At 44.5% G+C, this 20,743-nt stretch overlaps 1 protein-coding gene across 9 annotated transcripts in view; it reads left to right on the top strand.

Annotated features, from left to right (window-relative positions):
• FILIP1 (filamin A interacting protein 1) overlaps positions 1–20,743 on the top strand; it is a 256,599-nt gene that overhangs the window by 20,359 nt on the left and 215,497 nt on the right. For 4 of the 9 annotated variants that reach the window (XR_008891252.1, XM_056565900.1, XM_056565898.1 and 1 more), the window contains exon 2: positions 9,791–9,850. The exons of 3 other annotated variants lie outside the window; for them this stretch is intronic. Coding sequence is in view for 3 of the 6 variants with exons in the window: in XM_056565900.1 (XP_056421875.1) it covers positions 9,791–9,850 (60 nt within the window). In the remaining 3 variants the exon portion in view is untranslated. Of the gene's footprint in view, positions 1–1,524; positions 1,629–9,790; positions 9,851–20,743 lie in introns of those variants that run through there. 2 more of the 9 variants (XM_056565907.1, XM_056565906.1) reach the window with 2 other exon arrangements.

Genomic DNA, 20,743 nt, shown 5'->3' with positions numbered 1-20,743 from the left:
ATGCTGGGAGTTGTAGATTGCAACAGCTGGAGGCACACTGGTTGTGAAACACTGAGTTAGGTAACACACTCTCAGTGTTTTGCAACCAGAGTGCCTTCGGCTGTTGCAAAAACTACAACTCTTAGCATGCAGTAACAGCCGAAGGGCATGCTGGGACTTGTAGTCATGCAATAGCTGGAGGCACACTGGCTGCAAAAGACTGAGAGTTTGTTACTTAACTCAGTGTTTTGCAACCAGTGTGCCTCCAGATGTTGCAAAACTACAACTCCCAGCATTAATGGTCTGTCAATTCATGCTGGAAGTTGTAGTTTTGCAACAGCTGGAGGCACACTGCTTGAAAAACACTGAGTTAGGTAACAAACTCTGTGTTTCACAACCAGTGTGCCTTCAGCTGTTCCAAAACTACAACTCTCAGCATGCACTGATAGCCAAAGGGCACGCTGGGCGTTGTAGTTTTGCAACAGCTGGAGGCACACTACTACAGCTCCCAGCATGCCTTTGATTGTCCAATCATGGTGAGAGGTGTAGTTATCCAACAGCTGGAGGCACAATTTTTCATAACTACATAACTACAACAGCCAAAGGGCATGTTGTGCCTCCAGCTGTTGCAAAACTACAACTCCCAGCATGCCCTTTGGCTGTGCATGCTGGGAGTTGTTGCTAGGAAACAGCAGGAGGCAAAGATTAAGATGGAGGAGGGATAATAACACAAGGGGATTAAGATGGAGGGGAGATGGTAACACAAGGAGATGGGGGAGGGGGGGGGATAATCAGCCCTCCCCCCTCCATATTAATCCCCTTGTGCCATTATTCCCCCTCCATCTTTATCCCCTTGCATCATTATTCCCCCCTCCTCTCATCCCCTTTTGCCATATCGGATAATAATGGCACAAGGGGATTAATATGGAGGTGGGGGGGGGGGTTGATTATACCTCCTTTACATCTTAATCCCCTTGTGTCATCCCACCTCCCTCTGATCCCCTTTGCCATTTTCCCCCCTCCATATTAATCCCCTTGTGCCATTATTATCTGATATGGCAAAAGGGGATCATAGGACGGGGGAATGGCGCAAGGGGATTGAGATGGAAGTGGAGAGGGATAATAGCGGAGGGGGGATGGGGAGAAATAAAGCACAAGGCATTACATTTTAATGCCTTGTGCTTTATTACTCCCCATCCCCCCTCCGCCATTATCTCTCTCCCCCTCCATCTTGATGCCTTGTGCTCCGTCCCATACATCCCCCCCCTCCGTCCCATACATCCCCCCCCCTCCGTCCCATACATCCTCCCCTCCGTCCCATACATCCCCCCCCTCCGTCCCATACATCCCCCCTCCGTCCCATACAGTCCCCCTCCGTTGCATACTGTCCCCCTCCGTCCCATACTGTCCCCCTCTGTCCCATACAGTGGGTACGCGTACTCCAGGTTGAGAACCCAGGTGATAGACTGTCTTCCTCTCTGAAACTCAGCTAAGTTTTGTCTTGGTCTTGGTCTGCTATGGGTTTGTCTTGTGGCTCTGGCAGGTATAAACTTACAAGCAATACTTGTCTATGGAGGAGGAGGAAGATGGAAGGGGTTGCCTGTGGCCATACACAGGCTGCAGTAAGACAGCAAGAGACAAGCCTATAAGTAAGTTATCTTAACCCAGGGCTCTATACACAGTTTAGACTGCTCATTCTTCATTCCTTACAGGCTGCTGCTGCAGTTTAGGTTGGGCACAACGACTTAGAAGTGCAGGATCCCCTACTGTGTGTGTATGTGTGCAGTCACCATAAGTGTTAGGCTCTGCCCACTATCTCTGGGTGAACTGGAAATTAGAGATGAAGCCTGCAGAGCAGAAATCTGCTGAAAATGATATATACAATGTTACGCCGAGCGCTCCGGGTCCCCGCTCCTCCCCGGAGCGCTCGCTACACTTCCCTCACTGCAGCGCCCCGGTCGGTTCCACGGACCCGGGGCGCTGCGTTACCACCTCCGGCCGGGATGCGATTCGCGATGCGGGTAGCGCCCGCTCGCGATGCGCACCCCGGCTCCCGTACCTTACTCGCTCCCCGTCAGTTCTGTCCCGGCGCGCGCGGCCCCGCTCCCTAGGGCGCGCGCGCGCCGGGTCTTTGCGATTTAAAGGGCCACTGCACCGCTGATTGGTGCAGTGGTTCCAATTAGTGTTTACACCTGTGCACTTCCCTATATCACCTCACTTCCCCTTCACTCCCTCGCCGGATCTTGTTGCCCTAGTGCCAGTGAAAGCGTTCCTTGTGTGTTCCTTGCCTGTGATTCCAGACCTTCTGCCGTTGCCCCTGACTACGATCCTTGCTGCCTGCCCCGACCTTCTGCTACGTCCGACCTTGCTTCTGTCTACTCCCTTGTACCGCGCCTATCTTCAGCAGCCAGAGAGGTTGAGCCGTTGCTAGGGGATACGACCTGGTCACTACCGCCGCAGCAAGACCATCCCGCTTTGCGGCGGGCTCTGGTGAAAACCAGTAGTGACTTAGAACCGATCCTCTAGCACGGTCCACGCCAATCCCTCTCTGGCACAGAGGATCCACTACCTGCCAGCCGGCATCGTGACAGTAGATCCGGCCATGGATCCCGCTGAAGTTCCTCTGCCAGTTGTCGCTGACCTCACCACGGTGGTCGCCCAGCAGTCACAACAGATTGCGCAACAAGGCCAACAGCTGTCTCAACTGACTGTTATGCTACAACAGTTACTACCACAGCTCCAGCAATCATCTCCTCCGCCAGCTCCTGTACCTCCTCCGCAGCGAGTGGCCGCTTCTGGAATACGACTATCCTTGCCGGATAAATTTGATGGGGACTCTAAGTTTTGCCGTGGCTTTCTTTCCCAATGTTCATTACACTTGGAGATGATGTCGGACCAGTTCCCCACTGAAAGGTCTAAGGTGGCTTTCGTAGTCAGCCTGCTGTCTGGAAAAGCCCTGGCTTGGGCCACACCGCTCTGGGACCGCAATGACCCCGTCACTGCCTCTGTACACTCCTTCTTCTCGGAAATTCGAAGTGTCTTTGAGGAACCTGCCCGAGCCTCTTCTGCTGAGACTGCCCTGTTGAACCTGGTCCAGGGTAATTCTTCCGTTGGCGAGTATGCCGTACAGTTCCGTACCCTTGCTTCAGAATTATCCTGGAATAATGAGGCACTCTGCGCGACCTTTAAAAAAGGCCTATCCAGCAACATTAAAGATGTTCTGGCCGCACGAGAAATCCCTGCTAACCTACATGAACTCATCCATCTTGCCACTCGCATTGACATGCGTTTTTCCGAACGGCGTCAGGAGCTCCGCCAGGATATGGACTCTGTTCGCACGAGGCGTTTCTTCTCCCCGGCTCCTCTCTCCTCTGGTCCCCTGCAATCTGTTCCTGTGCCTCCCGCCGTGGAGGCTATGCAGGTCGACCGGTCTCGCCTGACACCCCAAGAGAGGACACGACGCCGCATGGAGAATCTCTGCCTGTACTGTGCTAGTACCGAACACTTCCTGAAGGATTGTCCTATCCGTCCTCCCCGCCTGGAAAGACGTCCGCTGACTCCGCACAAAGGTGAGACAGTCCTTGATGTCTACTCTGCTTCTCCACGTCTTACTGTGCCTGTGCGGATGTCTGCCTCTGCCTTCTCCTTCTCTGCTGTGGCCTTCTTGGACTCTGGATCTGCAGGAAATTTCATCTTAGCCTCTCTCGTCAACAGGTTCAACATCCCGGTGACCAGTCTCGCCAGACCCCTCTACATCAATTGTGTAAACAATGAAAGATTGGACTGTACTATACGTTTCCGCACGGAGCCCCTTCTAATGTGCATCGGATCTCATCACGAGAGGATTGAACTGTTGGTCCTCCCCAATTGCACTTCTGAAATCCTTCTTGGACTTCCCTGGCTTCAACTCCATTCCCCAATCCTGGATTGGTCCACTGGGGAGATCAAGAGTTGGGGGCCCTCTTGTTCCAAGGACTGCTTAAAACCGGTTCCCAGTAAACCTTGCCGTGTCCCTGTGCTTCCTCATGTAACCGGTCTCCCTAAGGCCTATATGGACTTTGCGGACGTTTTTTGCAAAAAACAAGCTGAGACTCTACCTCCTCACAGGCCTTATGATTGTCCCATTGACCTCCTCCCGGGCACTACTCCACCCCGGGGCAGAATCTATCCTCTGTCCGTCCCAGAGACTCTTGCCATGTCTGAATACGTCCAAGAAAATTTAAAAAAGGGCTTTATCCGTAAATCCTCCTCTCCTGCCGGAGCCGGATTTTTCTTTGTGTCCAAAAAAGATGGCTCTCTACGTCCTTGCATTGACTACCGCGGTCTTAATAAAATCACGGTTAAGAACCGCTACCCCCTACCCCTCATCTCTGAACTCTTTGATCGTCTCCAAGGTGCCCATATTTTTACCAAACTGGACTTAAGAGGTGCTTATAATCTCATCCGCATCAGAGAGGGGGATGAATGGAAAACGGCATTTAACACCAGAGATGGACACTTTGAGTATCTGGTCATGCCCTTTGGTCTATGCAACGCCCCTGCCGTCTTCCAAGACTTTGTTAATGAAATTTTTCGTGATCTACTATACTCCTGTGTTGTTGTATATCTGGACGATATCCTGATTTTTTCTGCCAATCTTGAAGAACACCGCCAGCATGTCCGTATGGTTCTTCAGAGACTTCGTGATAATCAACTCTATGCCAAAATAGAGAAATGTCTGTTTGAATGCCAATCTCTTCCTTTTCTAGGATACTTGGTCTCTGGCCAGGGACTACAAATGGACCCAGATAAACTCTCTGCCGTCTTAGATTGGCCACGCCCCTCCGGACTCCGTGCCATCCAACGTTTTTTGGGGTTCGCCAATTATTACAGGCAATTTATTCCACATTTTTCTACCATTGTGGCTCCTATTGTGGCTTTAACAAAAAAAAATGCCGATCCCAAGTCTTGGCCTCCTCAAGCGGAAGACGCCTTTAAACGACTCAAGTCTGCCTTTTCTTCGGCTCCCGTGCTCTCCAGACCTGACCCATCTAAACCCTTCCTATTGGAGGTTGATGCCTCCTCAGTGGGAGCTGGAGCTGTCCTTCTACAAAAAAACTCTTCCGGGCATGCTGTTACTTGTGGTTTTTTTTCCAGGACCTTCTCTCCGGCGGAGAGGAACTACTCCATCGGGGATCGAGAGCTTCTAGCCATTAAATTAGCACTTGAGGAATGGAGGCATCTGCTGGAGGGATCAAGATTTCCAGTTATTATTTACACCGATCACAAGAACCTCTCCTACCTCCAGTCTGCCCAACGGCTGAATCCTCGTCAGGCCAGGTGGTCTCTGTTCTTTGCCCGATTTAATTTTGAAATTCACTTTCGGCCTGCTGATAAAAACATTAGGGCCGATGCTCTCTCTCGTTCCTCAGATGCCTCTGAAATTGAACTCTCTCCTCAACACATCATTCCTCCTGACTGCCTGATTTCCACTTCTCCAGCCTCCATCAGGCAAACTCCTCCAGGAAAGACCTTTGTTTCTCCACGCCAACGCCTTGGGATCCTCAAATGGGGTCACTCCTCCCATCTCGCAGGTCATGCGGGCATCAAGAAATCTGTGCAACTCATCTCTCGCTTCTATTGGTGGCCGACTCTAGAGACTGATGTGGTGGACTTTGTGCGAGCCTGCACTATCTGTGCCCGGGATAAGACTCCTCGCCAGAAGCCCGCTGGTTTTCTTCATCCTCTACCTGTCCCCGAACAACCTTGGTCTCTGATTGGTATGGATTTTATTACTGACTTACCCCCATCCCATGGCAACACTGTTATTTGGGTGGTCGTTGATCGATTCTCCAAAATGGCACATTTCATCCCTCTTCCTGGTCTTCCTTCAGCGCCTCAGTTGGCTAAACAATTTTTTGTACACATTTTTCGTCTTCACGGGTTGCCTACACAGATCGTCTCGGATAGAGGCGTCCAATTTGTGTCTAAATTCTGGAGGGCTCTCTGTAAACAACTCAAGATTAAATTAAATTTTTCTTCTGCATACCATCCTCAATCCAATGGACAAGTAGAGAGAATTAACCAGATCTTGGGTGACTATTTACGACATTTTGTTTCCTCCCGCCAGGATGACTGGGCAGATCTTCTACCTTGGGCCGAATTCTCGTATAATTTCAGAATCTCTGAATCTTCCTCCAAATCTCCGTTTTTCGTGGTGTACGGCCGTCACCCTCTTCCCCCCCTCCCTACCCCCTTGCCCTCTGGTCTGCCCGCTGTGGATGAAATTTCTCGTGATCTTTCCACCATATGGAAAGAGACCCAAAATTCTCTCTTACAGGCTTCTTCTCGCATGAAGAGATTCGCAGATAAGAAAAGAAGAGCTCCTCCCATTTTTTCCCCTGGAGACAAGGTATGGCTCTCCGCTAAATATGTCCGTTTCCGTGTCCCGAGCTATAAGTTGGGACCACGCTATCTTGGTCCTTTTAAAGTTTTGTGTCAAATTAATCCTGTCTCTTACAAACTTCTTCTTCCTCCTTCTCTTCGTATCCCTAATGCCTTTCACGTCTCTCTTCTTAAACCTCTCATCCTCAACCGTTTTTCTCCTAAATCTGTTCCTCCCACTCCTGTTTCCGGCTCCTCGGACATCTTCTCTGTTAAAGAGATTTTGGCCTCTAAAAAGGTCAGGGGAAGAACTTTTTTTTTAGTGGATTGGGAGGGTTGTGGTCCAGAAGAGAGGTCCTGGGAACCTGAGGACAATATCCTGGACAAAAGTCTGATCCTCAGGTTCTCAGGCCCCAAGAAGAGGGGGAGACCCAAGGGGGGGGGTACTGTTACGCCGAGCGCTCCGGGTCCCCGCTCCTCCCCGGAGCGCTCGCTACACTTCCCTCACTGCAGCGCCCCGGTCGGTTCCACGGACCCGGGGCGCTGCGTTACCACCTCCGGCCGGGATGCGATTCGCGATGCGGGTAGCGCCCGCTCGCGATGCGCACCCCGGCTCCCGTACCTTACTCGCTCCCCGTCAGTTCTGTCCCGGCGCGCGCGGCCCCGCTCCCTAGGGCGCGCGCGCGCCGGGTCTTTGCGATTTAAAGGGCCACTGCACCGCTGATTGGTGCAGTGGTTCCAATTAGTGTTTACACCTGTGCACTTCCCTATATCACCTCACTTCCCCTTCACTCCCTCGCCGGATCTTGTTGCCCTAGTGCCAGTGAAAGCGTTCCTTGTGTGTTCCTTGCCTGTGATTCCAGACCTTCTGCCGTTGCCCCTGACTACGATCCTTGCTGCCTGCCCCGACCTTCTGCTACGTCCGACCTTGCTTCTGTCTACTCCCTTGTACCGCGCCTATCTTCAGCAGCCAGAGAGGTTGAGCCGTTGCTAGGGGATACGACCTGGTCACTACCGCCGCAGCAAGACCATCCCGCTTTGCGGCGGGCTCTGGTGAAAACCAGTAGTGACTTAGAACCGATCCTCTAGCACGGTCCACGCCAATCCCTCTCTGGCACAGAGGATCCACTACCTGCCAGCCGGCATCGTGACATACAAGTTATATAACGGCCTGAAATAAGGCTGCATCTCATATTCACAGGGAAGCTTATCCTGAAGAGTCACCTGAAACGACAGGTACTCAATGGGGGATTTATCAATGTCGGTGTGAGGTAGAAATTATTTAAACCATGTCAGTGCTTTCTATGTTTTGCATGTCTGTGCAAAATTTATCAACCATGCGCCAGCTTGTTGATACATTTTGCTCAAACATAGACATTCCTTCAAGTTTCTACTGTCTGACACATTTGTACATGCACTCCTTGGTGTTTTTTGTTTGTGTAAAATCTGTTGCCTTTGCGCAAAGTTTTTATATCTAAACAAAAAATGCGCAATAGTAAATTAGTGTGTAAAGCATTATGCTTTCTACGGTACACGAGCACGTAGAGAACATCGGGAAAAAAACGCGCAAAAAATGAAAATCACTGTGCAAATTTTTGTGCAAAAAATAAAAAATACACAAGAAAAAGGGGGAAACTCAATGATAAATGTCCCCCTTTAAGTGTATCAGAGCTCTTTCTTTTTACAACAAGAATGTGTCATTTAGATATGACCAGGGCATGTTTCCCTATCTGTTCGCTGAGAGAAAGCAGATCTTGAAATGTTAAGGAAATGAAAAGAAAAGTAGATTGAAAAGTTTCAGAATGTTTCACTATACAGTGAAAACTGGAAAACCCCTTTAGGACTTGGGATATACTGTATGTCTTACTGCATGTTGACATCTTGTTATAAAAACAAGAGTAAGTAGAACATCCATTTATTGAGAATTGTTAAAGATCTGTCATAAACATACATTGTTCCAATCATTCACTGTTTAAATGTTTATATAGCAAAGCGCATATGCTGAAGGTTAAGAAAATGTCATAACTGAGGTTTGTCAGCCAAACATACTCTTCAGACAGCAAGTACAGTAAGTACAGTCACGAATGAGTGGATTAGCAATTAAAGAACCCACCAGTATAGTAAAAGCCCATTAGTTCTCCTTTACTGTAAACATTGTTTGTTGCAGAATATTGTCTTGCAGAACTTTTGTGGAAATTTACCAGGCTCGGCCAGGCTTGCATGAGCAGCACTACAAACCCCAGAATTGTGTTTTTATTATAACATCATATCCCAGAAAAAAAGTAAAAAGTGTTCAAAAAAAAAAAGTCTAATCAATACCAAAATGCTACCAATACAAGCAGCAGATTAAGGCACAAAAAAAATGAGCCCTCATACAGCCCACTATGCGGAAAAATAATAATGTTATATATTTTTTTAACATAGTAAAACATTACGGAAAATAAACAAATTTGGTATTGCTGTAATCAGGGGGACCAAAAGTATCAAAATAACATGTAAGTTTGACCACAAGGTAAATGGCATTAAAAAACCTCACAAATATATATTTTTTTTGTTTCAGAGCATATGATTATGGAAAAATAAAAGGTGTCATTACGAAGTACAATTGCTCTGCAAAAACAAGCCATATATGGGCCTGTAGGGGGAAATAAGAGTTATGGCTGTTATAGGGCAAGGATGAAAAACTAAAGTGCAAAAACTAAATAAATAAACTAATACCTAACTAAGACCTTATTTAGATACTATTTTGGTTGAAATTATTTTATGTACCAGGACAAGTGGATTTTCATGAGGGACAAGTAGTAGTGTGTGCTCTGTTTTAGTCCCAAGTAGTTTAAAAAAAAATAAGAAAAAATCCACACCGCTGACAATATAATAGAAATCAAGCTCAGAAAGCATTGAGCAATGGGCTGATCTCAGACAGTGACTTCCTGTCACCTCCTGACATTGGTGTGCCCACTTGGTGCACAACAGATCCCAGCAGTGTCACTGTAGAATGAGACAATAAAAACATTACAATACAAAGCAAGCTGAGCAAAGCATTGAGCAGTGGGCTGATCCCAGACAGTGACCTTTTGTCACCTCCTTGCATTACTGTCCAGTTAGCGCACTACAGATTCCAGCAGTGTTACTGCAGAATGAGCCCATAAAATCTATCACATTAAAATACAAGACAAGCTGAGCAAAGCAGTGGGCTAACCTGTATTTTAACATAAATAAACATTAAAAGCATTTATAGCGAACATGGAATACGGATTTTAAGCCAAGTTACATGTTTTCTGGGTTAAATATAGTATTTCTATCTGAGCTTAATATAAATATGCATTAAAAGTATCTATAGTGAATGTAAAATTCGCATTGGAGGCCAAGGTATGTGTATTTTCTCAAAAATGAAAGAAGCGATTTGATTGGTTGCTATGGGAAACTGGGCAACTTTGCCTCTGCACAGGTTTTGATAAATGCCTGGGAACAGCTGATCGTCGCTGGAGACTGCTGGATCCTGGCTCAGGTAGGGAAGCGACGTGGGGGGGGGGGGGGGGAGGGGAATGAAAGTGAAAGTAAAGTGATCTTTACTGTGGCAACCATTAGGAAGGCCAAACTGCAACTCCCAGCATGCCCAGACAGCCAAAGGCTGTCTGGGCATGCTGGGAGTTGTAGTTTTTCAACATCTGATGGGTCACAGTTTGGGGACCACTGTTACAGTGGTGCCCAAACTGTAGCCCTCCAGATGTTGCCAAACTACAACTCTCAGCATGCCTAGACTGCCCAGGCATGCTGGGAGTTGTAGTTCTGTAACATCTGTCCCTTCAGATTTTGCAATTTTCATGACATTTTTGAAAATTGCTGCTCTACTTTGAAGCCCTCTAATTTTTTCAAAAAGTAAAAATATGTCCATTTTATGATGCCAACATAAAATAGACATATTGTATTTGTGAATAAAAATAAAATTTATTTGGAATGTCCATTTTCCTTACAAGCAGAGAGCTTCAAAGTTAGAAAAATGCACAATTTTCAACATTTTCATGAAATTTTGGGATTTTTCACCAAAAAAGGATGCAAGTAACGACGAAAATTTACCACCAAAATAAAGTAGAATATGTCACGAAAAAACTATCTCAGAATCGGAATATTCGGTAAAAGCGTTTTAGAGATATTAATTCTTAAAGTGACAGTGGTCAGATGTGCAAAAAAAGGCTCTGGTCCTACAGTGAAAATTGGCCTGGTCCTTAAGGGGTTAATCAGACATAAAGTATTTCTACCTGTGTTTAATGTAAATATGCATTAAAAGCGCTAAAAATAAAAGTTGACTGAAAGTTTCTCCGACACTACTTCGTAAGTGCCTATTTACCCCAAAACATGACAATAACCTCCAAATCTTTTTCAATAAAAAAAAAAAAATATATATGTCTGGTAATAAAATTGTTAAGACTTGGACGGGGAAGAGGACAGAGCACCCTTGCCATGTCCTCTGCCAGTAAGAATGTTGGTGGCAGTCTAAGAACCAGTACAGGTAGCAGCAGTGATACTTTATGCACCTTTATTTTAGTGTGAAAAAGCATAAAAAATCTGTTGTTACCATTGGTTACCACATATTGCCATGACTTAAACATTAACTTATCTTTAAAACTACTTAAATACATTCCTAGGTGACCCTAGTAGTGTTATACAGTGCTTTAGAGCCCTTAGGCAGTGTTATACATGTGTTAGGGCTTATTTCATTGCCAGTTCGCGGAGAGCCAGTTCGCTGCAAATCAAACTTTTTCAGAAAGTTTGTTGAGCCCGACAAACTTCTCTCAACTCTGTTCCTTAGATATTACTCAGTATGTCAGTATGTCTTGAAAGGTGGGTGAATACCAATATACGTTTTTTGCAGAGCTCTCACATGGATTTGCACATTAACTAATTTGTAGTCTAGAATATGTTGTCATAGAATACTATTTTCTTGTTTACTAAAATTGGTATTACAATATGGATGTAAATGATAGTATTCTTATTAGTAGCAGAGAAATATATATACAGTCATGGCCGTAAATGTTGGTATCTCTGAAATTTTTCTAGAAAAGGAAGGATTTCTCACAGAAAAGGATTGCAGTAACACATGTTTTGCTATACACATGTTTATTCCCTTTGTGTGTATTGGAACTAAACCAAAAAAGGGAGAAAAAAAAGCAAATAGGTCATAATGTCACACCAAACTCCCAAAATGGTCTGGACAAAATTATTGGCACCCTTAACTTAATATTTGGTTGCACACCCTTTGGAAAAAATAGCTGAAATCAGTAGCTTCCTATAACCATCAATAAGCTTCTTACACCTCTCAGCCAGAATGTTGGACCACTCTTCCTTTGCAAACTGCTCCAGGTCTCTCTTATTGGAAGGGCGCCTTTAACCAACAGAAATTTAAAGGTCTCTCCACAGGTGTTCAGTGGGATTTAGATCTGGACTCATTGCTGGCCACTTCAGAACTCTCCAGAGCTTTGTTACCATCCATTTCTGGGTGCTTTTTGACATATGTTTGCGGTCATTGTCCTGCTGAAAGATCTCAGACACAAACCCAGCTATCTGACACTGGGCTGTACAGTGCGACCCAAAATCCGTTGGTAATCCTCAGATTTCATGATGCCTTTCACAGATTCAACATATAACAAAAAGGAGGGAGAGACAAACAGGGGGCGCAACCTGTGCCGTTATTCCGATAGGAATCAATGGTATGATGCATACAGGATTGTGCTCACCTGGTAGTGTTGTACGCAGAGTACAACACCTAGTAGAGCGTGTCACCCAATTGCAGGGTAAGAAGCCGGGAGCTGCCCAAGGTGATCCTGTGTCGGAGGTGAACTCTGACCGGTGGAGGATAGTTGAAGATGTCCCGTAGAAACAGAAAAGATATTAGATGACGGACTACGCGTTGCCCCTCACAACGCGTAGTCCGTTATCTAATAAAATATTTTGTTTCTTTATTATATCTGTCCGTATCGGTTACTGCCTGCTGAGGCTATACATACCTCCCCTGGCTGCCGCCAGCGACCACCGAGTGAGCGCCACTACGAGGATCTTCTTTTCTGTTTCTACGGGACATCTTCAACTTGCACACATTCAAGGAACCAAGTGCCAGAGGCAGAAAAACAACCCCAAAACATCATTGAACCTCCACCATATTTTACTGTAGGCACTGTGTTCTTTTCTTTGTAGGCCTCATTCCGTTTTCGGTAAACAGTAGAATGATGTGCTTTACCAAAAAGCTCTATCTTGGTCTCATCTGTCCACAAGATGTTTTCCCAGAAGGATTTTGGCTTACTTAAAGGGGTACTCCGGTGGAAAACTTTTTTTTTTAAAATCAACTGGTGCCAGAAAGTTAAAAAGATTTGTAAATTACTTCTATTAAAAAATCTTAATCCTTCCAGTACTTTTTAGCTGCTTAATACTACAGAGGAAATTCTTTTCTTTTTGCAACACAGAGCTCACTGTGATTTCGCATTCAGATAGGGATGTGATTCAATGTTCTAGAGTCTTAATGCTGATCAATTCTAGATCATCTGCCGTGTCACATTCCATAAAGTACCCCCCCGCGTCTTCTCTACCTGGTTGTAATGCTAAGTGGAGCTGATCTGCTGGGCTTTCCTGTTACATTTCCACAAGAAAAAGAAAGGTAGTGACTGGCTCAGTGAACAAACCCCAAAAGGGAACTTCCAATGTAAAAACTGCAATTTTTGCAAGTTTAATTTATGCCAAAGATCGTTTAGGATTGGTCCTGTATACCACACAGTTAATGAGTTGATCACCTGTAAAACAAAAAACCTTGTGTACATAATCTTCTGTCCGTGAGGATTCTATTACATTGTAAAAACCATAAAACAATTATGTGCTAGGATTAGGGAGCAGTTCTACTCCCTGCGCACAAAGAAAGGCGCACCCAGATTTATTTCGCATTTAATAGAGACACACGGAGGAAGCCCTGAAACACTGCGTTTTGCTGGCATCGAAAGAGTCACAGCACATCCAGGCATCAAGACAGAGAAGAATCTTCTTAGAAGAGAAACACACTGGATACTGTCAACTGATGCCCTGGGGGTTCTGGGACTCAATGATAAGGTGGATGTTTCAGTCTGGTTTTGAATATGTAAAGAGTACGCTTTTGATCAATGATATCACTGCTATAAGTGTCAAATAATCAGATATCTACTCCTTCCCCTCTTTTCCCCTCCCACGGTGGTTTACGTCACAAGGTGTTAAGTAGGTGATAGTGATTATTCACCTGTATATAAGGTGAGCAGTTCCGGCTCTGTGTTAGGCCAGTTGAAGCACTTATTCAGTGCGAAACAGCGTTGTCGCCTCTCAGTGGTACCCCCCCCCCCCCCCGATTTGTTATCATATGTCTTCTCCCTGGGCAACATGGTTGTGAGTATGTGCTAAATAAAAGAATCTTGCTGAAATAAGAAGATTGGTGAGTGGCCGACTTTTTTCTACATATCTGCAAATATATCTGGATTTACCTTTCGTATAGTCTGAGCACCACCTGCTTCTAAAGTGTATGCCGCTACAGTGCTAACTACCCAGGGATCACTAACCTAGCTGTGCCGAACTACCTTTCTCTATCTATTAATTTACAAATCAGTTTAATTTTCTGGCACCAGTTGATTTAAAAAAAAGTTTTTCACTGGAGCACCCCTTTAAGTTCATTTTGTCAAAATGTAGTCTTGCTTTTTTTATGTCTCTGTGTCAGCAGTGGGGTCCTCCTGGGTCTCCTGCCATAGCGTTTCATTTCATTTAAATGCCGACGGATTGTTCACACTGACACCGATGCTCCCTGAGCCTGCAGGACAGCTTGAATATGTTTGGAACTTTTTTGGGGCTGCTTATCCACCATCCGGACTTTCCTGCATTGACACCTTTTATCAATTTTTCTCTTCCATCCACACCCAGGGAGATTATCTACAGTGCCATGGGTTGCAAACTTCTTGATAATGTTGTGCACTGTGGACAAAGGCAAATCTAGATCTCTGGAGATGGACTTGTAACCTTGAGATTGTTGATATTTTTCCACAATTTTGGTTCTCAAGTCCCCAGACAGTTCTCTTCTCCTCTTTCTGTTGTCCATACTTAGTGTGGCGCACACAGACACACAATGTAAAGACTAAGTGGACTTCTCTCCTTTTTATCTGCTTTCAGGTGTGATTTTTTTTATTGCCCACACCTTTTACTTGCCCCAGGTGAGTTTAAAGGAGCATTACATGCTTGAAACAATCTTATTTTTCCACAATTTTGAAAAGAGTTTTTTGGAGTTTGGTGTGACATTATGACCAATTTGCCCCTAGCATGCAACTGAAGTAGCTGCCTGCAAGTAAAATGACAAATGTATGGTGAACTCCATGCATTTATCCATGTAAACCAGAAAAGAAAAAGGAGTCACTTATATAATAGAACTTATACAATAAAAATCTTTATTGAGAACGGTATATTTAAATTACAACAATTGTATGTATTAAAAAGGAGGAATTTATACATCAAGAATTGGGGCGACATCACTGGAACCTTCATGAATTATTAGTCAGATTATATATAGTATGGTTAATCTAAATGCATAAATACCGTATATCCCGGCGTATAAGATGACTTTTTAACCCCGAATTTTCTTCTGAAAAGTCGGGGGTCGTCTTATACGTATTGGGGTCCGGCATAGGAATACTTATGATTATCTTCCCGGTTCCTGTGTGCGACAAAGGCTGTCCGGGCATGCAGGTAGTTGTAGTTTCACAACAGCTGGAGGCACCCAGGTTTTTAGTATACATGAATTAAGTTTTTACATGCTCTGGCCGGCCCCCGCCTGCAGCCGCACACAGGAGCCGGAAGATAATCATAAGTATTCCTATGCCGGACATCCCTGTGTCCCGAAAATTATTTTCGGAACATAAGGATGTCCGCGGATCACTAACCATTCCCCGACCCCCACGCGTCCTCCTCCGGTCCTCCTGCGGTCTTCCTCCGGTCCTTCTGCGCTTCTCCATCTCTCTATGGTTGTACGCACGTGACGTCAGGGATGTCCCGTGCGTACAACCATAGAGGCGCAGGAGGACGAGAGCTGGCCGGGGCCTAGTGAGTGACTGGTGGCGCGTCATCTACAGTGTTCCGGTCACCGCTCCTCCGGTCCCGGGACTGCTGCTATGGTCCATAGGCCATAGCAGTAGATTGTGACCCCGGGCCGGAGGAGCGGTGACCGGAACACTGTGGGGGGCAGTACACAGACATACAGCCTCCAGCCATACACTCTATATGGCTGGAAGTTGTATGTCTGTGGGGGGAGCTGCCTACTATTGTGGGGGGGGGGGAGCTGCCTACTATTGTGGGGGGGGGGGAGCTGCCTACTATTGTGGGGGGGGAGCTGCCTACTATTGTGGGGGGTAGAGCTGCCTACTATTGTGGGGGGGAGCTGCCGACTATTGTGGGGGGGAGCTTTTTTTAACTGTAAAAGTTGGGGGTCGTCTTATACTCCCAGTCGTCTTATACGCCGGCATATACGGTACATGGCAGCACAATAAGCAGCATATATGTATGACATGATCATCCAATAGTAAAGTGCATAGGGCAACTTCAAGCATAATTAAAGTGCCATGTGCATAACCAATGCCAATTTAGATAAATGTAATCATGATATGCATGCATACAAGTGCGTCAATATTGCAGGGACCAGAATAGAGCATACTCTTGTAACCATACTACTGTATATACAATCTGACTAGCAATTCATGCAGATTCCAGTGATGTCATCCCATATCTTGATGAATGAATGTCTCCTTTTTTTAAATACATTTTAATGTAAAAGGGAACTCAGGTGGAAACACGGAGAAAACAAATATTTTCAAATCAACTGGTGCCTCAAAGTTAAACAGATTTGTAAATTACTTCTATTAAAAAATCTTAATCCTTCCAGTACTTATTAGCTGCTATATACTACAGAGAAATTTGTGAATTTATTTTCTGTCTGACAACAGTGCTCTCTGTTGACACCCCTGTCAGTGTCAGGAACTGTCCAGATTAGAATCATATCCCCATAGAACATCTCCTGCTCTGGACAGTTCCTGACATGGACAGAGGTGTCAGTAGAGAGACAGTTGTGAGACAGAAAAGAACTTCACAAATGTCTCTGTAGTATATCAGCTGATAAGTACTGAAAGATTTTTTAAATAGAAGTGATTTGAATTTTTTTTTTTTTTTTTACCACTGGAGTTCTCCTTTGACGCCTTAACCCCTTAAGGACCAGGCCATTTTACACCTTAAGGACCAGAGCATTTTTTGCACATCTGACCACTGTCACTTTAAACATTAATAACTCTGGGATGCTTTTAGTTATCATTCTGATTCCGAGATTGTTTTTTCGTGACATATTCTACTTTAACATAGTGGTACATTTTTGTGGTAACTTGCATCCTTTCTTGGTGAAAAATCCCCAAATTTGATGAAAAAATTGAAAATTTAGCATTTTTGTAACTTTGAAGCTCTCTGCTTGTAAGGAAAATGGATATTCAAAAAAATTTTTTTTTGGTTCACATGTACAATATGTCTACTTTATGTTTACATCATAAAATTGACGTGTTTTTACTTTTGGAAGACACCAGAGGGCTTCAAAGTTCAGCAGTAATTTTCCAATTTTTCACAAAATTTTCAAACTCGATATTTTTCAAGGACCAGTTCAGTTTTGAAGTGGATTTGAAGGGTCTTCATATTAGAAATACCCCATAAATGACCCCATTGTAAAAACTACACCCCCCAAAGTATTCAAAATGACATTCAGTCAGTGTTTTAACCCTTTAGGTGTTTCCCAGGAATAGCAGCAAAGTGAAGGAGAAAATTCAAAATCTTAATTTTTTACACTCACACGTTATTGTAGACCCAATTTTAGAATTTTTGCAAGTGGTAAAAGGAGAAAAATTTTACTTGTATTTGTAGCCCAATTTCTCTCGAGTGAGCACATACCTCATATGTCTATGTAAAGTGTTCGGTGGGCGCAGTAGAGGGCTCAGAAGGGAAGGAGCGACAAGGGGATTTAGGTGAGAACATTTTTCTGAAATGGTTTTTGGGGGGCATGTCAAAACAGCAAAAAAAAAAAAAAAAAAAACCACATGGCATACCATTTTGGAAACTAGACCCCTTGGGGAATGTAACATGGGATAAAGTGAGCCTTAATACCCCACAGGTGTTTCATGACTTTTGCAAATTAAAAAAAAAAAAGGGTAATAGCAGTAATTCCGGGTCAACGGGTCACTGGAGATCCGATTGACCCAGAATCCGCCACAGATCGCTGTGCTAAATTGTCCCTTGTCCAACGATTTCAGCAGGCATCCGGCTCCGGCTCCCCTCCGTCTAGCGGCGGGGACCGGATTTCCCACGGGCGTATGGATACGCCCTGTGTCCTTAAGGACTCGGAATGCAGGGCATATCCATACGCCCTGTGTCCTGAAGAGGTTAAGGACCAAGCCCATTTTCACCTTAAGGACCAGAGCGTTTTTTGCACATCTGACCACTATCACTTTAAGCATTAATAACTCTGGGATGCTTTTCATTTTCATTCTGATTCCAAGATAGTTTTTTCATTACATATTCTACTTTATGTTGGTGGTAAATTTTTGTCGATACATGCATCATTTCTTAGTTAAAAATGCCAAAATTTTATGAAAAAAATTATGAAAAAAAAAACTTTGAAGCTCTCTGTTTGTAAGGAAAATAAACAAACCAAATAAATTATGTATTGATTCACATATACAATATGTCTACTTTATGTTTGCATCATAAAGTTGACATGTTTTTAATTTTGAAAGACATCAGAGGGCTTCAAAGTTCAGCAGCAATTTTCCAATTTTTCACAAAATTTTCAAAATCAGAATTTTTCAGGGACCAGTTCAGTTTTGAAGTGTATTTGAAGGGTCTTCATATTAGAAATACCCATAAATGACCCCATTATAAAAACTGCGCCCCTCAAAGTATTCAAAATGACATTCAGAAAGTGTTTTAACCCTTTAGGTGTTTCACAGGAATAGCAGCAAAGTGAAGGAGAAAACACTTGCATGTTCTTGTAGAACCAGTTTTAGAATTTTTACAAGGGGTAATAGGAGAAAAGCCCCACAAAATTTGTAACCCAATTTCTCTTGAGTAAGGAAATACCTCATATGTGTATGTGAAGTGTTCGACAGGCACAGTAGAGGGCTCAGAAAGGAAGGAGCGACAATGGGATCTTGGAGAGTGAATTTTGCTGAAATGGTTTTTGGGGGGCATGTTGCATTTAGGAAGCCCCTATGGTGCATAACAGCAAAAAAAAATCCCACATGGCATACTATTTTGGAAACGACACCCCTCAAGGCACGTAACAAGGAGTCCAGTGAACCTTAACACCCCACAGGTGGTTGACGACTTTTCGTTAAAGTCGGATGTGTAAATAAAATAAATAAAAATTTCACTTAAGTGCAGATTTTTCCCAAATTTACCATTTTTAGAAAGGGTAATGGGAGAAATTGCCCCCCCCCCAAAAAAAAAATAAATTGTAATCCCATCTCTACTGAGTATGGAAATACCCCATGTTAAGATGTAAAATGCTCTGCGGGCGAACTACAATGCTCAGAAGAGAAGGCGTCACATTTGGCTTTTAGAAAGCAAATTTTGCTGCATGTCGCATTTGGGAAGCCCCTATAGTGCCAGAACAGCAAAAAAAAAAAAAACACGAGCCTACTATTTTGGAAACTACACCCCTCAAGAAGGGGTACAGTGAGCCTTAACACCCCACAGGTGTTTGACGACTTTTTGTTAAAGTCGGATGTGTAATGAGAAAAAAAAATTTCACTAAAATGCAGTTTTTCCCCCAAATTTTACATTTTTACAAGGGGTTATGGGAGAAAATGCCCCCCAAAATTTGTAACCCAATTTTTTCTGAGTATGGAAATACCCCATGTGTGGACGTCAAGTGCTCTGCTGGCGCACTACAATGCTCAGAAGAGGAGGAGCGCCATTGAGCTTTTGGAGAGAGAATTTGTTTGGAATGGAAGTCAGGGGCCATGTGCGTTTACAAAGCCCCCCGTGGTGCCAAAACAGTGGACCCCCCCACATGTGACCCCATTTTGGAAACTACACCCCTCACTCAATGTAATAAGGAGTGCAGTGAGCATTTACACCCCACCGGCGTTTGACAGATCTTTGGAACAGTGGGTTGTGCAAATTAAAAATAAAATTTTTCATTTTCACGGACCACTGTTCCAAAAATCTGTTAGACACCTGTGGGGTGTAAATGCTCACTGTACCCCTTATTACATTACATGAGGGGTGTAGTTTCCAAAATGGGATCACATGTGGTGGTGGTGGCGGGGGGGAATCCATTGTTCTGGCACTATGGGGGCTTTGTAAACACACGTGGCCTTCAATTCCGGACACATTTTCTCTCCTAAATGGCGCTCCTTCTCTTCTGAGCATTGTAGTGCACCCGCATCCCTTGTGAAAATGAAAAATTTAGGGTAATACCAGCATTTTAGTTACACCAGCATTTTTTTCCCCATCCAAGGGTATTAAGGCTCACTATACCCCTTCTTACATTCCGTGAGGGGTATAGTTTCCAAAATGGGTTCACACGTGGGTATTTATTTTTTGCGTTTATGTCAGAACCGCTGTAAAACCAGCCACCCCTGTGCAAATCACCATTTTAGGCCTCAAAGGTACTTAGTGCACTCTCACTCCTGAGCCTTGTTGTGCGCCCGCAGAGCATTTTACGCCCACATATGGGGTATTTCCGTACTCAGGAGAAATTGTGTTACAAATTTTGGGGCTCTTTTTTTCCTTTTTCCTCTTGTGAAAATAAAAAGTATTTGGCAACACCAGCATGTTAGTGTCAATTTTTTTACACTGACAGGGTGGTGTAGACCCCAACTTTTCTTTTTCATAAGGGGTAAAAGGAGAAAAAGCCCACCAAAATTTGTAGTGCAATTTCTCCCGAGTACGGAAATACCCCATATGTGGACCTAAACTGTTTCCTTGAAATACGACAGGGCTTCGAAGTTTGAGAGCGCCATGCGCATTTGAGGACTAAATTAGGGATTGCATAGGGGTGGACATATGGGTATTCTTTGCTAGTGATTCCCAAAAAAGGTGCCTCCAGCTGTTGCTAACCCCCCAGAATGCCTGGACAGTCAGGGGCTGTCCGGAAATGCTGGGAGTTGTTGTTTTGCAACAGCTGAAGGCTCGGTTTTGGGAACACTGCCGTATGATACGTTTTCATTTTTATTGGGTGGGACAGTGTAAGGGGGTGTATATGTAGTGTTTTACCCTTTATTATGTGTTAGTGTAGTGCAGTGTTTTTAGGGTACATTCACACAGGCGGGGGTTTACGGTGAGTTTCCCGCTAGGAGTTTGGGCTGCGGAGGAAAAT

The sequence above is a fragment of the Hyla sarda genome, chromosome 3 (genome assembly GCF_029499605.1).
Source record: "Hyla sarda isolate aHylSar1 chromosome 3, aHylSar1.hap1, whole genome shotgun sequence".
Classification (NCBI taxonomy): Eukaryota; Metazoa; Chordata; class Amphibia; order Anura; family Hylidae; genus Hyla; species Hyla sarda.
The sequence above is the reverse complement of the archived record's forward strand: the minus strand, read 5'-3'. Positions and strand labels throughout refer to the sequence as shown.